At 38.8% G+C, this 20,542-nt stretch overlaps 10 protein-coding genes across 10 annotated transcripts; 7 read left to right on the forward strand and 3 right to left on the reverse strand. All coding sequences in view use genetic code 12, as the record gives it.

The window, feature by feature from the left end:
* Positions 1 to 598: 598 nt before the first annotated feature.
* SPAPADRAFT_143669 (phospholipase B) lies at positions 599 to 2,401 on the forward strand (the record flags this gene model as incomplete). The annotated part of the gene is made up of 1 exon (XM_007377336.1): positions 599 to 2,401. One exon carries the CDS (start codon positions 599 to 601, stop codon positions 2,399 to 2,401), a length of 1,803 nt encoding a protein of 600 aa, XP_007377398.1.
* Positions 2,402 to 3,785: 1,384 nt separating this feature from the next.
* On the forward strand, positions 3,786 to 5,657 carry SPAPADRAFT_157441 (phospholipase B1; the record flags this gene model as incomplete). Its single annotated transcript, XM_007377337.1, has 1 exon — positions 3,786 to 5,657. The coding sequence occupies one exon, from the start codon at positions 3,794 to 3,796 to the stop codon at positions 5,579 to 5,581; it is 1,788 nt and encodes a 595-aa protein (XP_007377399.1).
* Positions 5,658 to 6,410: 753 nt separating this feature from the next.
* Positions 6,411 to 8,306, forward strand: SPAPADRAFT_157443 (lysophospholipase 2; the record flags this gene model as incomplete). The annotated part of the gene is made up of 1 exon (XM_007377338.1): positions 6,411 to 8,306. The coding sequence occupies one exon, from the start codon at positions 6,411 to 6,413 to the stop codon at positions 8,214 to 8,216; it is 1,806 nt and encodes a 601-aa protein (XP_007377400.1).
* Positions 8,307 to 8,707: 401 nt separating this feature from the next.
* On the forward strand, positions 8,708 to 10,516 carry SPAPADRAFT_157445 (phospholipase B2; the record flags this gene model as incomplete). Its single annotated transcript, XM_007377339.1, has 1 exon — positions 8,708 to 10,516. The coding sequence occupies one exon, from the start codon at positions 8,708 to 8,710 to the stop codon at positions 10,508 to 10,510; it is 1,803 nt and encodes a 600-aa protein (XP_007377401.1).
* Positions 10,517 to 10,699: 183 nt separating this feature from the next.
* On the reverse strand, positions 10,700 to 11,965 carry GPD2 (Gpd2p; the record flags this gene model as incomplete). Its single annotated transcript, XM_007377340.1, has 1 exon — positions 10,700 to 11,965. The coding sequence occupies one exon, from the start codon at positions 11,921 to 11,923 to the stop codon at positions 10,799 to 10,801; it is 1,125 nt and encodes a 374-aa protein (XP_007377402.1).
* Positions 11,966 to 13,100: 1,135 nt separating this feature from the next.
* SPAPADRAFT_63273 (uncharacterized protein) lies at positions 13,101 to 15,838 on the reverse strand (the record flags this gene model as incomplete). Its single annotated transcript, XM_007377341.1, has 1 exon — positions 13,101 to 15,838. One exon carries the CDS (start codon positions 14,465 to 14,467, stop codon positions 13,232 to 13,234), a length of 1,236 nt encoding a protein of 411 aa, XP_007377403.1.
* On the reverse strand, positions 14,722 to 15,789 carry SPAPADRAFT_143283 (NADHX dehydratase; the record flags this gene model as incomplete). Its single annotated transcript, XM_007377342.1, has 1 exon — positions 14,722 to 15,789. The coding sequence occupies one exon, from the start codon at positions 15,787 to 15,789 to the stop codon at positions 14,722 to 14,724; it is 1,068 nt and encodes a 355-aa protein (XP_007377404.1).
* Positions 15,839 to 16,244: 406 nt separating the features above from the next.
* Positions 16,245 to 18,873, forward strand: MCR1 (cytochrome-b5 reductase; the record flags this gene model as incomplete). Its single annotated transcript, XM_007377343.1, has 1 exon — positions 16,245 to 18,873. The coding sequence occupies one exon, from the start codon at positions 16,333 to 16,335 to the stop codon at positions 17,245 to 17,247; it is 915 nt and encodes a 304-aa protein (XP_007377405.1).
* On the forward strand, positions 17,375 to 18,829 carry DBR1 (RNA lariat debranching enzyme; the record flags this gene model as incomplete). The annotated part of the gene is made up of 2 exons (XM_007377344.1): positions 17,375 to 18,210; positions 18,331 to 18,829. The coding sequence occupies 2 exons, from the start codon at positions 17,375 to 17,377 to the stop codon at positions 18,827 to 18,829; spliced, it is 1,335 nt and encodes a 444-aa protein (XP_007377406.1).
* Positions 18,874 to 19,221: 348 nt separating the features above from the next.
* On the forward strand, positions 19,222 to 20,432 carry SPAPADRAFT_157463 (uncharacterized protein; the record flags this gene model as incomplete). Its single annotated transcript, XM_007377345.1, has 1 exon — positions 19,222 to 20,432. One exon carries the CDS (start codon positions 19,372 to 19,374, stop codon positions 20,374 to 20,376), a length of 1,005 nt encoding a protein of 334 aa, XP_007377407.1.
* Between the last annotated feature and the right edge of the window lie 110 nt (positions 20,433 to 20,542).

Below are 20,542 nucleotides of genomic sequence, written 5' to 3' on the forward strand. Positions count from 1 at the left end.
ATGAGCTTGTTATGTTGTTTCCAAGAGACAGAGAGTGGGTTAGGAACAATAGGGGTATAGTTCCTTTACCCAAAAAACTTATTTCTCCATACAATTAGTTTGTTGAGTGCTGTATTGTACATCCTAGACATAATTTATATGTTGAATCCCAATTGGTAATTGCAAAACCCCAGATTTAACAATCCTTCCCCACTTTTCGAATAGCTATTGGCATGATAGCTCAAGCAAACACTAATCCATTCAACACGAAAATATTTTTGAGAGAATAATGGCTCAAAAGTCCGCGTGTTGGTTTTCTTCGAGGTTTTAGTAATTCCGTTAGCTCCCCGTGTCTATTGTTAGTTGCAAAAGAATGGGCCACGCGTTTCAATATTTTTTATTGAAAAATTATTAGCTGCAAATTGCAACTAACCAAATATGAAGAGATATAAAACTTTTTAACTATGTTAATATTAGACAGCATTATTGAATACTACAACTACTCAATTACTTTGAACCCACGTTTTAGACAATTTCAAAAGTATATAAACTTCATCAATTTTCTAAACTCCCCAGATATCATGACCTCTAATTACTTCAGAACCAAACTAGACAAATCATGTACTTGATTCCTCAAATTCTTTTATTGTTGCAAGTTGTTCTTGCTACTTCTCCAACAAACGACTATGCTCCAGGGAGTGTCAGCTGTCCAGGAGGTCTGTTAACTAGAGCTGCTACTGGTATCAATACCCAAGAGGAAAATTACATTACCAACCGTAATCCAATCACCAAGTCTGCTTTGGGTACGTTCCTTTCCAATGCTGGATTAACTGACTTTGACGTCTCATCCTTCTTGAGTCAAGCACAACCTTCTATTGGTTTGGCTTTTAGTGGTGGAGGTTATCGTGCTATGCTTACCGGAGCCGGAGAATTAGCTGCTTTAGATTCCCGTACTTGGTCAAAGGATAAAACTTTGGCCGGTATCTTGCAAGCTTCAAGTTATATCACTGGTTTATCAGGTGGTAGTTGGTTAGTAGGAAGTGTTGCTTCCAATGACAACTTATCAATTGACCAGATTCTTGCTGATGGAAACTTATGGAATATCCAATCCATCTTAGATTACTATGGTATCAATGTCATCGGTGACACTGTCATGTGGAGTCATATTGCTGACCAAGTTAATGATAAGTCCAATGCTGGTTTTGAAACTAGTATCACGGACCCTTGGGGTAGAGCTCTTTCATATCAATTATTAACCAACTTTGATGACAAGGGCGATGCCGTCCTTTGGTCAGATATCACTTCGAGTTCTGCATTTTCCACCTTCCAAATGCCATTTCCAATCTTAGTTGCTGATGGAAGAGCCCCAGGTACTTCCATTATTAACTTGAACTCTACAGTGTTTGAATTAACTCCTTACGAGCTTGGTTCATGGGACCCAAGTTTAAAGTCTTTTGTCCAAACTAAATATCTTGGTACAACTTTGGACAATGGCCAAGCTACTGGTCAATGTTACAATGGTTACGACAATGCTGGTTTCTTTATGGGAACTTCATCTTCCTTGTTTAACGAAGCACTTTTGTCTTTGAACCAATCGGGACTTCCATCATTTATCACTGATCTTATCAACAAGTACGTTGTTGATCCTATTGAAAACTCCAACGTTGATGTTGCTGATTATAATCCTAACCCATTCTACAAGAGTACAAATCAAGATACTACTATCTCTAAGGCTTCCGTGTTAAACTTGGTTGATGGTGGTGAAGATGGTCAGAACATTCCTATTGTACCATTGCTTAACAGAAATGTTGATGTTATTTTTGCTCATGACAACTCAGATAACATCAACAGCTGGCCAGATGGGTCTTCTCTTATCAACACTTTTGAAAGACAATTCGTTCAACAAGGTGAAAATGTGGCTTTCCCATACGTTCCTGATCAAAAGACTTTCCGTAATTTGAACTTGACTTCCAAACCGGTATTCTTTGGTTGCGACGCTCAAAACTTGACTTCCTTAACTGATGATATCTACGATGTTCCTCTTGTGATATACTTACCAAATCGTCCATTCACCTACTGGTCTAATACCTCAACTTTTAAGTTGGACTATTCAGATACTGAACGTAATGGAATGATCCAAAATGGTTACGAAATCTCCACCAGAAAGAATGGTACTTTGGATTCTGAATGGGCTGCTTGTGTTGGATGTGCTATTATTAGAAGAGAACAAGAAAGATTAGGACAATCACAAACCCCTCAATGCCAACAATGTTTCACGAATTATTGTTGGGATGGTACTATTTACGAAGGGGCTGATTTAGGAGACAATTACAGTGATGATGGTTTGACCAAGAGTGCCACTTACTACAACTCCAAGAACGTTGCTGGGTTCGATGATGGTGCCACCAACTTGTTCAAATAGCCTTGGCGTAATATTTAGTTAGTTAGTTATAGTAAACTGATAGCTCTGAATCTGATTTGAGGTTACATTGTGTCTAGATTATTTAGAATATATTATTTGTCCTTTTGTCACGCATCACCATGTACAACTCCGTGAACAGATATCTAGCTTCGGGGAAGAGCGGGGACCTCCTACTGAAGGGATAAGTGAAACAATGTTCGTAGGTATATTTTTTGTTAGAACTCTAGGAAAGAGGCTGAAGTATATAGATTACGAACTTGTTGGATTCCAGGTATATCTGGGTTAACCAAGGCGTGTAACTCCGAGATTTCTTTTTTTTTTTTTTTTTTGCCAGATCATGAGAGAGGGGGGTGGGTGGGTGCGCAACTAAAAAATAAAAATTAGATTCGCAGCAGTTGCAGATCTTGCATATTCCACCCCTCTTTTTTGACATTTCTCTTGGCGTAGATTTGAGTTCCAGAAAATAGTAGAAACAACCTATAAATGACTAAAATGGTAAGCGAGCAACTTGGAAATTAATAGACTAAATAGACTATAGGAAAAGTCAGTTGCATTTAAAATGTTGCTGCTATTTTCAAACAGAACTGAAGAAATAATTAACACTTGCATCGCGTTTCTGAACTAATTTCTCGTATTAACGAACCCACCCCGCCTGGAAACATGAAAGGTAACAAAGAAAATTAGCTGATATCATTAAGTGGTGCAGATATCTTACGAAGGGGCTCAATTATATGTGGCTGCTGTTTTTGAAATTCCATTCATTGTCTTCGATCCTTAATGACATGATGAGCATATTTTGAATATTAAACTTTAACTGACCGGAGATTGGATTAGGGGGAAACATCCCTTTCACGAGTTTAAGACGTGCAAAATTTGTTGAGCTTTGTTCTAAGCCTTCCTTTGTACACAGAAGATAAGAGTTCGCGCCCTCGAATTTAATGTGCACTACAAATACTCCCATACGCCATCCAGCTACTCCCCTAATTTTTAAGTTACACCGGAACGACCCTCCGTTAAACATTAATCCGGTAGAGGTTAAAATAAATTCGTTCACGAATGATACCGGAAGTCCGCGTATTAGTTTTCGTGAAGTTTGGGAATTCAATGACCACCCGCTGTCCATTGTTTCACTAGAAAATTATCCCACATGTTGAAAAAAATATCACAAAAAATATAGCTGCAAACTGTAATTAAAAAATTATCTACCATGAATCGAGCTTCTGGCATATTTTCAATTAGGTTACAATTGGATACCATTAGTAATCCCCAATTAATATTATTTGGCCTCAGTGGACGCCCTCCAATTTTCAATGAATTGTAAACATATAAAAGCTCAATTGATTCCAAGGACATTCAATCTACCCTCGTAATAGCACCACATTCAAAAATACCATGTACTTGATTCCTCAAATCCTATTACTACTACAGGTTGTACTTGCAACTTCTCCTACTAAGGGATATGCACCAGGTGCTGTTAATTGCCCGGGAGGTCTGTTAACTAGAGCTGCTACTGGTATCAACACCCAAGAGGAAAATTACATTACCAACCGTAATCCAATTACCAAGTCTGCTTTGGGTACGTTCCTTTCCAATGCTGGATTAACTGACTTTAATGTAGCTGCCTTCTTAGGTGAAGCCCTGCCATCAATAGGGTTAGCATTCAGTGGTGGTGGATATCGTGCTATGCTCACTGGCGCTGGAGAGTTAGCTGCTTTGGACTCTCGAACTGGTTCCAAAGACAAGACATTAGCTGGTATCTTGCAAGCTTCCAGTTATATCGCTGGTTTATCAGGTGGTAGTTGGTTAGTTGGAAGTGTTGCTTCCAACAATTATTTGTCCATTGACCAAATCCTTGGCAATGGAAACTTATGGAACATTAATTCTATCTTGGATTATTACGGTATTAATATCATTAGTGATGGTCTCATGTGGACCGAAATTGCTGAACAAGTTAATGATAAGTCCAAGGCTGGATTTGAAACTAGTATCACGGATCCTTGGGGTAGAGCTCTTTCATATCAATTGTTGAGCAACTTCAATGATAAAGGTGACGCCGTCCTTTGGTCAGACATTACTACCAATTCAGCTTTCACTTCGTTCCAAATGCCATTTCCCATCTTAATCGCTGATGGAAGAGTAGCAGGTACTTCTATTGTGAGTTCGAATTCTACAGTATTTGAATTGACACCTTATGAGGTTGGTTCGTGGGATCCAACCTTGAAGTCATTTGTTCAGACCAAATATATGGGTACCGCTTTAGATGGTGGAAAGCCTACCGGTAAATGTTACAATGGTTACGACAATGCCGGTTTCTTTATGGGCACTTCCTCATCGTTGTTCAATGAAGCACTTTTATCATTGTCTTCGTCTGGTCTTCCATCGTTCCTTACCAAGCTTATCTCCTCTATAGCCAACTCAGATGCTGATGTTGCAGATTACAAACCTAATCCTTTCTACAAGAGTACCAACCAGGATACCACTATTTCCAAAGCTTCCGTTTTGAACTTGGTGGATGGAGGTGAAGATGGTCAAAATATTCCTATCCTACCATTGCTCAATAGAAATGTCGATGTTATCTTTGCTCATGATAACTCAGATAATATTAACAACTGGCCAGATGGTTCATCTCTTATCAACACTTATGAAAGGCAATTTACTTCACAAGGGCAAAATATCGCATTCCCTTATGTTCCTGGTCAAAGCACGTTCCGAAACTTGAACTTAACCTCTAAACCAGTATTTTTTGGATGTGATGCGCAGAATTTGACCTCGTTAACGGAGAATATTTATGATGTACCTCTCGTTGTTTACTTACCAAATCGTCCATTCACTTACTGGTCAAACACTTCTACCTACAAGTTGGATTATTCAAACGCTGCACGTAATGCAATGATCCAAAATGGTTACGAAATCTCCACCAGAAAGAATGGTACTTTGGATTCTGAGTGGGCTGCGTGTATCGGTTGTGCAATTATCAGAAGAGAGCAAGAAAGGTTGGGTCAGACCCAATCTGCTCAATGTCAACAATGTTTTAAGAATTACTGTTGGGATGGTACTATTTACCAAGGTCCTGATTTAGGTGATAACTACAGCGATAATGGGTTGACCAAGAGTGCCACTTACTACAACTCCAACAATGTTGCTGGTTTCAGTGATGGTGGAACAGACTTGTTCAAGTAGTTCCAGTTAGTTATTTACGAAATCTTTATAGTATTGCCGTGATAACGCGGCTCAGAAAATATTATTTGTATTGTTACTTTAGATCATCATGTAAGGACCCCTTCGTAAGTTTTGTTGGGATCGGGCGGGGTGGGGTGGACCTAATGAAGGAGGAGTGAGTAAAAATTTCTAGAAATATTTTATTATTATTATTATTATTATTATTATTTTGAGATATCACATAAAAACGAGGCTGATGAAGTAAAATTAGAACGCCTTAGATAAAATGTGCTAGGGTGATTGTAGTAAATGGATTATGATATACTTGGATAATTCGGAAATAGTAATTTCCGCACGATCGATATCCATTTAGTCAGACATAATCTGATAAAGTATAAAATATAATAGAGACAACTTTTTTATACCCGTTTAACCATAAAAGTAAACAAACAATAAAATCAACTCATTTTCTTCCATAGTAATGTTGTGAGTGTAACTAAATTATCTTGTGGGATTTTCACAACACAACAATAATCCCACACAATATATCAGACCAATTGATAATTATCACTAACTAATGGTCCTGTAAAAATTAAGATACAGTTGAACTGGGGTAAAGGATATTACGAACTCCCTGATGAAATAACCTGATCGTTCCATTTTCTCGTAAATGAAACAACCAAAATCTCATCACAATCAAAAAAATATTTCGTAATTATAAATCAATTTATGAAAAACACAATTGCGGAGAAAAGCACGTTCATTGTTTAGTAATAATGTAAAAAGGACTATACATCCCCCCCTATTTCCCACTTTTTAGAAATGTTAGAATTGAAAGCCAATCACAATAATGCATGTATTAGCAATCTTGCTTTTGATTCAATTGGCAATTGCTATATCTCCTACGAAAAATTACACCCCGGGGAAAGTCAAATGCCCAGGAGGGAAATTAACACGGGAAGCTAATGGAATTTGTGCATCTGAAGTAGAATATGTTAACAATCGGAAAGACATTGCCAAGACTAATTTGCGCCAGTTCCTTAAACTGGTATCAATGCGTGATTTCGATGTTGATGGGTTCCTTGATAGTGGGGCACCGTTGCCAGTTATTGGTATGGCATTCAGTGGTGGTGGGTACCGGGCTATGCTTTGTGGTGCGGGACAAATATCAGCTTATGATTCAAGGGTGAAATCAAAAGATAAAACCTTGGCTGGTCTTTTACAATCCACTACATACTTATCAGGTCTTTCCGGTGGGAATTGGCTTGTTGGAAGTCTTATTTCAAACAATTTTATTTCTATTGATGAAGTACTTGCTCATAAGAAATTATGGGATATAGACAACGCTTTGCTTGATTATTATGGTGACAATTTCATTGCTAATAAGATCATGTGGGCAGCTATATCAATGCAAGTCTGGAGTAAAGATTTGGCTGGGTTTGAAACTAGTATGACTGATATCTGGGGAAGAGCTCTTTCTTATCCATTATTAGCAGCTACTGAAGACCAAGGAGATGCATTCTTGTTGTCAGACGTTACTTCTTTGCCTGCTTTTAAAAGCTATGATATTCCATTCCCTATTTTAGTGGCCGATGGGAGAGCGCCAAATTCCACAATTATCAATTTGAATTCCACCGTATTTGAGATAACTCCTTATGAAGTTGGATCATTTGATCCTAGTTTGAACACATTTGTTCAAACCAAATATCTTGGAACACAATTAGATGACGGTGTTCCTAAGAAGGACTGTATAAATGGGTACGACAACGCGGGATTCCTTATGGGTACTTCCTCATCATTGTTTAACCAATTTATCTTGCAGTTAGACAAGGCTGGTCTTCCGCCATTTATCAACGATTTGATTAAGAAGTATATTCTTGATCCATTATCTAAATCTAATGAAGACGTCGCCAACTATAATCCAAATCCATTCTACAAATCAACTAACCCAGAAACTACCATCTCAGGATCAAAAATTTTGCATTTGGTAGATGGAGGAGAAGATGGCCAAAATGTGCCATTACTTCCATTACTCAATCGTAAAGTGGATATAATTTTTGCCCATGATAATTCTAATGACCATAAGGGATTTCCAGATGGCACATCTTTGATTGCTACTTATGAAAGACAATTTGTCCAACAGGGTAAGAGCATGGCATTCCCATATGTTCCCGGCCAAAGCTCATTCAGAAACTTGAATTTAACTTCAAAACCTACATTTTTTGGCTGTGATGCTAAAAATCTTTCTACATTAACAGACAACATCTATGATGTTCCACTTGTAGTATATATTGGAAATCGTCCATTTAGCTACTGGTCCAATACTTCTACTTTTAAAATGGAATATAAAGAAAATGAAAGAAGAGGAATGATTAAAAACGGGTATGAAGTAGCTACCAGAAAGAATGGAACTTTAGATTCAGATTGGGCTGCATGTGTTGGTTGTGCTATCATCAGAAGACAACAAGAAAGAACTGGTCAAGAGCAATCTGAACAGTGTAAACAATGCTTCAAAAGATATTGCTGGGACGGTACCATTTATAAGGGTGCTGATATTGGTGAGAATTACGATGATGAAGGACTTACTCTTACTGGCAAGTATTATAACGGGAACAATATTCCAGGTATCAAAGATGGAGGTACTGAGCTCTATTGAGAGGCTAGAGGCTACTGTCTTCTTCATTAAAGATCTTATTTAGAGACAATAATTTTTGTTTTATTTTTAATTTTTTTTTTTTTGCTTTTTCAGAAATGACCAAAATTGTAGTTGACAAAAATCTGTGCAATGGAAAAACCATTGGTATTCGCAGCCATCTCCAAATGTAGATCATTTTTCCACCTGTATAATTAACGTTACCAAACAACAAGAACAATGGAACAATGGGCTTGACATATCAATGCTATGCAGCACATAGTTCCAACAATGTGATTGTACCCTGCCACCTGGATTATTGTTGCGAAAACATTGTTTGGGTCCGGCAACGGTCGCACCCATAGATCTGTGCACTTACAAATTCTGGGACTTGCAACCAAGAAGCCCTTAGTGTGTGATCGAATTCTCCCAAAGTACCATCTTATAAAATGGTTCCAATGATGTACCACCTATTTGCAAGATCAAGTTTATTCAAGAACAAATTGAAAACCAAGATGAACCTAATATTATATTTAACGTTATTGTTGCCAGTTTTTGCAACATCGCCAACTAACGATTATACTCCAGGAAAAGTGAAATGTCCTGGCACCAAACTAACTAGACTAGCTACAGCAATAAACTCTAAGGAGGTTGGATATATTTCAAATAGAGGCAAATTTTCAAAATTGCATCTCACTAACTTTTTACACAACGCTAACATGTCCGATTTCGATATTGACAAATTTTTGGAAACAAACAAACCCATCATTGGTCTAGCATTTAGTGGAGGTGGATATCGGGCAATGTTGAGTGGTGCAGGTCAGTTAGCTGCACTTGATTCTAGAGTAACATCACCAGATAGAACTTTAGCTGGCCTTCTCCAGTCATCATCGTACATCACAGGATTGTCAGGCGGCAGTTGGCTAATAGGCAGCTTAGCATGTATTGACTTCCCCTCCGTTGAACAAGTGATGCGCGATAACATTCTATGGAATTTTGAGCATTCTATTCTTGACTACTATGGATTGAATGTGGCAGCTAACAAATTAATGTGGGCTATGATTTCATTAGATGTGTTAGGAAAACAAATGGCCGGCTTTGCAACTAGCATAACTGATCCTTGGGGACGAGCTCTTTCATACCAGTTACTATCTACACTTAAGGACAACGGAGATGCTATGCTTTGGTCGGATATCACCAATAGCTCAAGCTTTAAGAATTTTCTGATGCCATTTCCTATAATAAGTGCCGTTTGTCGTGAGCATGGAACTTATATTAGGAGCATCAACTCCACTGTTATTGAATTCACTCCGTATGAGATGGGTTCATGGGATCCCTCTTTGAATTCGTTTGTTGACATCAAGTACTTGGGGACAAACCTAGATGATGGGATCCCCAAGGAGGGAACTTGCATGAGTGGATATGATAATGCCGGGTTTATAATGGGAACATCGTCTAGTGTATTCAATGAAGCAATCACAGAATTAGATCAATCTGGGCTACCAAGCTTCCTCATTGAGTTAATCAAGAAATATATTCTTACTCCTATTGAAAGACACAACGGTGACGTAGCCAATTATCATCCAAACCCGTTTTACAACAGTAAAAATCAGAAAACACGTCTCGCCAATTCCGATACCTTGCTCCTTGTCGATGGTGCCGAAGATGGTCAGAATATCCCATTGGTACCTCTTCTCAATCGTAATGTTGATGTTATATTTGCCCACGATAATTCAGCCAATACTGATGGTTGGCCAGACGGGAGATCTTTAATAGCAACTTATGAACGGCAATTCTCTCTTCAAGGCGAAAATTTGGCATTCCCTTATGTTCCCGATCAGTCCACGTTCAGAAACTTAAACCTTACTTCCAAACCTGCGTTTTTTGGATGCGATGCACAAAATTTGACTACGTTAACTGATGATATATATGGGGTTCCAGTCGTGGTATATTTGCCTAACCGACCTTTTTCATATTGGTCAAATACATCTACATTCAAATTAGTCTACTCAGAAAATGAACGACGTTCAATGATTAGAAATGGATATGAAGTATCCACAAGAAAAAACGGGACATTGGATTCCGAATGGGCGGCATGTATGGGTTGTGCAATTATTAGGAGAAGTCAAGAAAGAAATGGCCAAGAACAATCCGAGCAATGTAAGCGATGCTTCAAGAGATATTGTTGGGATGGTACTATTTATAGTGGACCGGATTTGGGTGATAATTTTAGTGATGAGGGGTTGACCAAAAGTGATCAATACTACAACAAGAAGAATACACCGGGGTTTAATAACGGTGCAACCAAGTTTTTCTAATACTTTTGTAGTAGATTGTTGTTTTTATTTTTTTTTTATTTGTCTTGTTTTGCTTTGTTTTGTTATCGCGTGATGGTTCCAGATTACTGCAAAACAATCCAAATTTTTACGAATATGATACTTTAATGCAACCTAGGGTTGTTCGTATGTTTCATCGGGAAACAAAGAGGGGTTGTTGCTACAGAAAATGTAACATCAATGTCTATATTTGAATTAATCTATAAATAATCATAAAAAAAGGAAACCAAAGAATCTATCTATTGTACATGAAATTTCGTGAAGCAGTGTCTAACATACAGAATCATCTTCTAAAAGTCTTGGGAAATCTTCAACACTTCCATCTTCGTAGATAACCTTGTATGTAGCTTCAAATAATGGGAATTGATCTTGTAACAGGAAATTTTCCAATAATTCGTGAACTTCCTTAGCAGTGATTATCCCTTGGGAACTTTGACCCTTCAAGACAATCTTTTCAGCTTCCCAGGCATCAACATTGTTTTCAACCATGTATTTAGTAACCTTAACGTTACGACCACCACTACAGGTAGTGATCAAGTCAGCGACACCAGCACTTTCTTCGGTGAATGTAGAGTGACTTGGTGGAGCTAACCCCTTAATACCAAACTTCTCCCAATGAGAAGCAAAGTTGATGATTTCTCTGATACCAATTCTCATGATGGCAGCACGAGCGTTATCACCCCAACCAGCACCAATGACGAAACCAACGGCACAGGCAACAACGTTTTTCAAGGCACCGGCTATGGAAGCACCAACGACATCTCTGATGACTCTGACGTGGAAGTAAGGTCTGTGGAAACATTGCTTCAATACAAATTCGTCAATATCACGTCCAGCTCCACGGAAATCAGCTGGTAAGGTATATGCGATAGAAGTTTCAGACCATCTTCCTCTAGCGACTTCTGAAGCGATATTGGCACCAGAAAGAACACCACAGTAGATTCCCAACTTTTCAGTGATGGATGTGGATAATAATTTACAACCTTCAGGACCAACTTCCAATCCCTTTAAACAGGAAATGGCTCTGGCGGTAGGCTTGACGTGGCCATCTAGTTGTTTGACGATTCTTCCCAAGAATTGATGAGGAATGTTGAACACAATCAAATCAGCGTCCTTCACTGTATCAACAATATCAGGGTTGGCAATCAAGTTGGCAGGTAACTTAACATCTGGGAGATACTTGACGTTTTCGTGTTCGGTATTGATGATGTCGGTAAGTTTGCGGTCTTCGATCATTTCTTCGTAGACCCACATATTGACTTCCCGTTCGAATATTTCTTGCTTTTCGGCAGTGTTTTCAGCCACGAGTTTGGCAACAGCGGTACCCCAGTTACCGGATCCAATGATGGAAACTTTGAATGGCTTTGCGATATGATAAGGAGTGGATACGGTCATATTGTGTATAGTAGTGTATGTATAAATATTTGTTTTAAAAAAAGTGTAAAGTATAGACTAAATAAACAGCAAGTGATAATACAAGGGGATAAGGATGGTTATTTATACTGATAGGGGGGGAGGGGAGGGGCGAGAACAAAGGCAACGTTACGAGAATCAAAAATAATTTTCTTGTTTGCCTCTCCTGTCTGCAACGAAAATTATTTCAGGTATGGTGAACATTAGCGATGTCTGCGTCTATTTTTGGGCTTAGTGTTTTTTTTGTTGTGCAGTTTTGATAAAAAATAATTTCTTATACTATGAGATCTCTTTAGGTTACATGCAGTCCGATCCAACGTCGTTTCTTTTTTGGTTGTACTTTTGACAGATTTTGTGTCACATTCATTTGTGAGCCTCCAAGTTTTTCCGATAATATGAAACCGTTTTTAAACAAACGTTGTATGATGTAATAATTCCTGGATCTAGAATAGCAAACGCAAGTATAGACAATCTAATAACAATGCAAAGGATGTTATGTGATGTTAATGCATTCTGCGATGAGTTTGATTAAGAATGTGTATTGTGGTAAACCCTGACTACTGTTAGTCACCTATTTTTTTTCAATCATGAGACTGAACTAAACGCATCATGTCTTTTCTTTTTTTAAATTGTTCTTTTTTTCTTTGGTTTTTCCGCAATCAATCATGCACATCACCAGTGGTTCCTGGTCAGCCGTCGCCTCTATTTTAGTTAGTGATGATCCTGACACATGCTAATGTCTCGAGCTAATTGGTTCGATAATTTTCAATGAGTGTAATAATCGTTGATCCGGCATGTGCGGAAATATGCAGTAGTTCTAGAATTGGCATAAACGTTTATCTTGCTTGATACTGGTCTCGACCAGTGTTTGTACAATCTATGACATAACCAGTTGGTACATAATACAAAGAGAATAAGATAAAGACAATCAAACACAATCAAACACAATGGATAAAGGATTTCCGTTTGTGCAATAAACTTATGTGCGATGATGCTCATCATTACGTCACATGTTATGTCCGAGTTCTTAATCAAGTTTTTTTTTATTCTCTTGCTCATCACGTTGATAAAGTGAAGCGCCTCGGCTTAATCCCTTTCTGTTTATTATTTGTCCCAATTAGTGGTTCCTTCTTTGTACTGATTACTAGGTTAACTTTAGTTTGTCTTGTTCATTACTATATAATTATTTGACCGTTTGTTTGACACAAACTATAACATTTCTTAGCCCATGACGTAATTCCTGTACCTCACATGTGTCCCCGATGATACAAATACAACCAATCTACAGGACTATTGTAAGTCATCTTCATGCCGATAATCATCATACAGCTCTTGCATCATACGGTTTATATGTGGTGCAGGAACAGTTTGGTCTAACCAGTCTACATCATCCATCCAATCATTTGCTTGTACTTGGCCACCACTGATGATTCTAGCAGCTGTAAATGGATCATTTATATCCTCCAATTGTCCATCCTTAATATGGGCTAAAGGGTCAGGCAACTTGTTTTCATGAGCTGGATCTTTAACATCAGAGCTCTGGGCCCGTTGTTGTTGGAGGTTTATCTGTCCATCTTGCACCCATCCATCATGATGCACTGGATTGTCGACGATGCAATGGTTATCAAGAGTTCGTGGAGCTGCACTAGCAATGTCTTCTTGGTTTTGTTGTTGTTCGCGAATATCCTGTCCCGAGGCAACATCGACTAGCTTATCTCCTTCCAACTCGACGTGCCTATTACCAATGGAATTCATCAACTTTAAGAAGCTGGAGTTATTAATTTTGTTTTGCATCTCTTCGTCTTGGGAATTGGCACTTAACATCGCCGACTGGACTTTTCTAGCTGTCTGTGCAAACTCCTCTTTATCTTTGGCATTGTTACTATCAGCAATCTCAATCTCAACCGCGTCTGTTTCTGCAGTCCTTGCTTGTGCCATGAGTTCTTGTTCAATCATATCAAATTGACTCTCAAATTGCTTCTGTTGCTGTTCCATCTTGTGAACTTCTTGATGTTCCGATTGTTGTTCATATACAGGGTGAGATTGGACCATGCTATTCATTCCATAATTAAGTCGCCCACTCATGTAACCAGGTGTTATTTGTGATCCTTGTGCTACCTGCGCCTGAGGTTGGGCCTGTTGTTGCTGACGAATTTGCATAAATTGCTGTTGCCAGTCATTTGACTGGATCGGGTGCTGCTGTGTGGATTTGTTAATCGATAAGTTTGAAAAATCATTGACCCACCCGGGTTGACCCATCATTTGGGGTTGTCCTTGTATTTGAGGCAGTTCAGTTTGCAAGCGAACATTATTCATGAAAGCCTGTCCACCAATATCCCCACTTTGATTAAACCTCTGGAAATCATTATTCAACCGTGGATCAATATTCCCGCTGCGGAAACCATGTATTGGGTTGGCTCCGGTTTGAATGTTTCTCGATTGCAGATGCTGGAGTGAGGTGTCTCTTTGCGCATGCTTGGAAAGATTTTGGAGGGCACTGGTAGGTCCACAACTTGCTGAGTCCATGATATAGCGTGTTTCTATTAAATATATATAATCAAAAAGTATACTTTAAAGATGTATTGCTGGAGAAAGAACAGCTGACGATTGCTGATAAATTTAAATTTACAAGTGATAAATTTATTACCCTCGGGATTTATCTTTAGTGGGGAAAAATAAAAAATCGTCACGTGATAGATTGCCCCTCAATTAGGTAAAACTATCCCCCCCTCCTCCTCCCCGAGACATATGTGATATACATGATGATATATTAATATACACTAAATATTTGCTTTTTGGTTACTTTCAAATAGTTCAGCGAATGCAGTAGGTAAGCATTCATGGACGTTTGTAGTCTGCATCGCTCTTCCATGCTTGGCAAACGCCTTGGCCGCTGAACTTCTTACAAGTGAGCATGCAGCATAACATGCAAGAACTTGGGCATCACCCTCCAGAATATCTCCCTTTGTGTCCCATACTTTGTCAAGATAGTTATATGACCAGTTGACAAACGTAGCTAGTGATCCTGTAAGGGTATCGCCTTGTCCGCCAACTCTTCTACTAGATCCTGAGAAGTCATTCACCAAATAAGTATCCTGGTAGGCAATGACTTCTTGTCTTCCCTTCCTGATCACAGTGACTCCTAGTTTCTTGCTCATGGTTTGCGTTTCTTCAATAAGTGTATTGACGTTTTGTTCAGATATGCTTGAGTCAATTCCCAATGTCTTTGCAATACGATCAAACTCGACAACGTTCGGAGTAATTATGGCCTTCTTATAGCCCAGAATAATGTTTGGATAAATGGAAATTAGAAATAATGAATCAGCATCAAGGATGATCGGCAAGTCCATCTGTTTAATTTCATCAATAATGCGAACCAATGATTTCATCATTAATGGATCCCTTCCAAACCCAGGTCCTACAACAACAATGTCGGTTCTGGCAAGCAATCCCTTCACTTTCGGCATAACCAAATCATCAATTATAGAATTTAGTAGGGCTCCATCAGTTATCACATCCTTCAAAGGGGTTTTTCTCAATTGGTCGATTTCCGCTTGTGCCAATTTGATAGCAGGATTATCCAAATCATACAAGTATGGATGAATCATCAAGTCAGGCAGATATGACTTGATAACGGGGGCAGCATGGCGCTCACATATAACATGGGATAAGTCAGCACCTACTAATGCTGCTGAATGGCAAGCAAAGAACGGAGCTCCTGTGTAATCCTCATTGCCTCCTATTACAGTGACCTTGCCTGATTGACCTTTGTGGAAGTGGGGGAGGAGAGGTTGAACCAAGTTTCGTGATATATTGATCAATTCCTTTGGTGATTTATTACGAAGCATTTGTACTAGTAGTTGCTTTAAATGTGTTTTTGGTTTTGGTTTTGAAAGCAACAGATCATATGATTATGAACCAATTTTTGGTAGTGCATATAATGTTTTGCTGCATTGGCCATGGGAGGAGGCGGTTGGGGGGGGAGTTTAAGGGCTGGGGGATATCGGTTATATGCAGTTCGCGGAATGGTTGGAATTCCAACTTTTTTTTTTTAGATTTTAAGTCATAGATTACTAATTATTATGCTGGGGTAATTTGCAATTGATAAGCCAATTAGATGGAGAGAAGGTGTGTATGTGGTGGGTCGAATGGTGCAGCTTTCAATTAGTGCCGGTATAACCGCATTCAACGCCACTATTCCCTCATTTATTGTTCACGTTTTATTATTGTGAACGTTCTCGCCCAATCGGAAAATAACTTTTCCCTTTGGTGGGAACTGCAATGGTTGAAAAATTACAATTCCACAGTTTGGAATTTTACGCCATTTAAGTTCCTTCTTTCGTTCTTTTTCTCGTCACCACTGTGTTTACTTATCTATTTCGTAATCCACAATGTCACTTTCTCATTCTTTCGCCAAACTTTCCCACCCTAAATATTTAATCCCTATTGCTGGAGTCGCTGTTGCTTCTATCGGATTAGCCTACCAATACTCAACTATGTCTACTGCCCCAATCTCCAACGAAGCTAAAGTCACCTTTAAAGGTGACAACGAATGGGTTGACTTAAAGCTTCTCAAATCTGAAGACTTGACTCACAACACCAAGCACTTGACTTTCAAGCTCAATTCCGAAGACGAACTTTCCGGTTTAGTCACTGCTTCTTGTCTCTTGACCAAGTTTGTCACTGCTAAGGGTAACAACGTTATCCGTCCATACACCCCAGTTTCCGACACTGAACAAAAGGGTACCATTGAATTCGTCGTCAAGAAGTACGAAGGTGGTAAGATGTCTAGCCACATCTTTGACTTGAAGGAAAACGAAACCTTATCCTTCAAGGGTCCAGTTGTCAAGTGGAAGTGGGAACCAAACCAATTCAAGTCTATTTCCTTGATTGGTGGTGGTACCGGTATCACTCCATTGTACCAATTGTTGCACGAAATCACCAAGAACCCAACTGACAAGACTAAGGTCAACTTGATTTTTGGTAATGTTTCCACTGATGATATTTTGATCAAGAAGGAAATCGACGCTATTGCCAATGCCCACAAGGACCAAGTCAAGGTCACTTACTTCGTTGACAAGGCCAAAGAAGGTGAAGCCTGGGAAGGTAAGGTTGGTTACATCACCAAGGACTTTTTAGCTTCCGAATTGGACAAGCCTTCTTCTGACACCAAGGTCTTTGTCTGTGGTCCTCCAGGTTTGTACAAGGCTGTCTCTGGTCCAAAGGTTTCTCCAACCGACCAAGGTGAATTGACCGGTGCTTTGGCTGAATTGGGTTACACCAAGGAACAAGTCTTTAAGTTTTAGAGATGTTACATAAATTGTATAAGTTATATATAAAATTTTGGATTCTGATTTTACTTATAGAAATTGTAAACTTAAAACCAGCTTTCAAACTCTTGCTAAAAAAAAAAAATACTGTAGCATTAAACAAATGTCATCTGTCAGAATTGCCATCCAAGGATGTGCCCATGGCGAACTCGAGCAGATCTACGCCAAGATCGATCCTAAAACGGATCTTCTCTTGATTTTAGGTGACTTTCAAGCTCTTCGGAGCACTCAAGACTACCAAGCCCTCAATGTACCCGCTAAATACCGTGCCCTTGGTGATTTCCATTCCTACTATAGTGGCGCGTTAACTGCACCTTGTCTTACGATTTTCATTGGCGGGAATCATGAAAATAGTGCGTATTTGCAAGAACTCAAGTATGGAGGCTGGGTTGCTCCGCGAATGTATTATCTTGGTGAATTTGGTAGTGTATGGTATCGAGGAATTCAGATCGCAGGATGGAGTGGAATTTTCAATAGATCCACGTTCTTGCGCAATAACATGTATGTTGAAAAACCACCGTATCGCAGAGATGAACTCGTGAGCGTTTATCATCAGAAATTGACCGCATTTATAAAGTTGTATATGATGAATCATGACTTGGATGTGGTGATGAGTCATGATTGGCCCGTGGGAATTGAAGATTATGGTGATAAACGAAAACTATTGGCTCTTAAACCGTTTTTTAAGAAGGATATAGAGAATAAGGAGTTGGGGAGTCCGTTGAATAAGTTCTTATTGCATCATTTACGTCCGAGATATTGGTTCTCAGCTCATTTGCATGTGTTATTTGAAGCGAGTGTAAGCTATAAAGGGGAGGTTAACAGTAAAGAACAGTCGAAGTCTTCTAATAATGATGAGATAGCATTGAATATGGATGATGAAACTGAGAAAGAAATTTCCAACAAGGACAAGATAAACTTGGATATGGATGAGGAAGAGTCAAATTCTGTTGTTAATAATGAAAAAATCGAATTAGATATGGATGATGATGATGATGGTAACAATCAAATACACCTTGATATGGATGAAGAAGAACCAATTCCATCACTTGAACTGAGCTTGTATTTAAGTAACCCACAACCAAAGAAGACACCACCTCGAATGTCTCCCTCGGACCACAGTACTAACTTCTTAGCATTGGATAAATGTGGGAAACGTCGTATCCATCTCCGTCATATAACAATCACCCCTGACGAAGCACACCAATCCCACCCTTCATATAAAGATAACAAGCTATATTATAGCAGACGAGCAATTGCGATTAATAAAGTACTCGAAACTTATCTCAAATCACACGAAGATGAATTTCGCGGCATAAACACAAGAAAGATCCTTGAAGACCCTCACAACTTAGTTTTGGTTAATGAGTTGATGCCATTGGTGGAATTGGAATTGAGAAAGTTGAGTGGGATGAAGGATGAATTGTTTATTGTGCCGGAGTCTTTTAAAGTTGTAGCTCCAACCGAAGATGATGGTTCCCAATTGAAGTTTTATCCAAATAATCAAACTGAAGAATATTGTAAAAAGTTTGATGTTGTTTCACCGGATTTAGCATAATATAATTACATAGAATACTTAATCTACCCCTTCATCAGAACTATGACCTAATTGTTCTTATTGTAAAGTTTTACCAATTATGAGTTTCTTAAAGTCTAGAATAGACATTGGTGGCTATGCTTTTTTTTTTGCTAACTCCAAATGTATTACTTGACAGAGCAATTCACGGCCGAACCAAAATCTCCGTAAATGGACTTGCTTATCAACAATAGAAACCATTTTCCACTTGTTAGTATTTCGGACATAACCAAGAATAGCCCCTTTAGGCAATGTCCGTGAAAAAAATTATCGTTAGGGGCGAAAAGAGGGGAAGACCACAATAGAAAATAAACTATGTTTACAATTAACTCTCGGAGCCGATAATCAACTCAGTTAATACCATCGGGTTTCGGAAAATAGATTTAAGTACTATTGAAGAGCAACGGCACGGCTTGCTGCATTAGAATTCCGTCCCGTTCAAGTGTACTATATAATAGGCTGCAAAAAAAAACAAATTATCCTACTCATGTTGACATTATTCAAATACTAAAGAAAAATTCATTATGAATCCAAAAATTCCTTCTAAAACGTGTGCAGATTGGAAACAATTATTCCAGGGCCAATACCCTGGCAAACCAAGCTTTACTGAAGACAAGTATCCAGATTTAAAGGGTAAGGTTGTAATTGTTACTGGTGGTAATTCCGGAGTTGGTTATCAAACAGTTAAATCTTTGGCTGGTAGTACCGAAGCGAGAATTTACATTTTTTCCAGAAATGAACAAAAGAGTTTGGATGCAATTGCCCAAATTCGTAAAGAGGTTGCCCAAGAGTATAAAGTATTCAACCCCGATATCCACTTTGTCAAGGTTGACTTGAGTGATTTGACTACGGTTAAACCTGCAGTTGAAGAATTCTGTAAACGCGAAACTAGATTGGATATTATCATTCACAACGCAGGAGTCTTGATGCCACCTACAGGCAGCAAATCTGCTCAAGGGTATGAATTGCAATTAGGTACAAACGTAATTGGACCCCATTTATTACAAAGACTCTTGGATCCAATCTTTATTAAGACTTCTAAGACGAATAAGCCTGGAGAATCAAGAATCGTTTGGGTATCATCTTCGTTCCATTTTTTTGCTCCACAGGGTGGGTTTTTCTGGGATGACTTAAACTATGAGCAAGTTAAGAGTATGTTTTTGTCGCGATACTATGCCGTAACCTTGTATGGACAAAGCAAGGCCGGTACTGTTATCCAAGCAAGAACGTGGTCACTCAAGCATAATGCTCCTAATGTGATCAGTAGTTCCGTATGCCCAGGTTATTTAAAGACTGGGTTACAAAAGGATTGTACCATGTTTGAGAAAGTGGTCTTTTGGTTGACCCTTCATCCTGCACGCTATGGTGCATATACTGAACTTTTCGCAGCCTTGTCTCCTGATGTGAAGAACAGATCTCATAGTATTGCCTATGGTAGACAAAGCCATGTAAGAAAAGATCTCATGGATGAAAAGACTTGTGATAAAGTTTGGAAGTACCTTGATAAGGTGACTGACACATATGTTTAGTTTTGTGTTTCACTCTATATAGTTGTTTTTATATGTAGTGAATATTAGTTTGATTGCAATATTGGTCCGTACTAGCCCAATTAGAGGATTCACTGGATTAATGTAGGACCTTTTCCATAGCTGTGAAGTGATAGCTTATATCGTGTGCAGTTAAAACATTGCTGGC

Source organism: Spathaspora passalidarum, assembly GCF_000223485.1.
Source record: "Spathaspora passalidarum NRRL Y-27907 unplaced genomic scaffold SPAPAscaffold_7, whole genome shotgun sequence".
NCBI lineage: Eukaryota > Fungi > Ascomycota > Pichiomycetes > Serinales > Debaryomycetaceae > Spathaspora > Spathaspora passalidarum.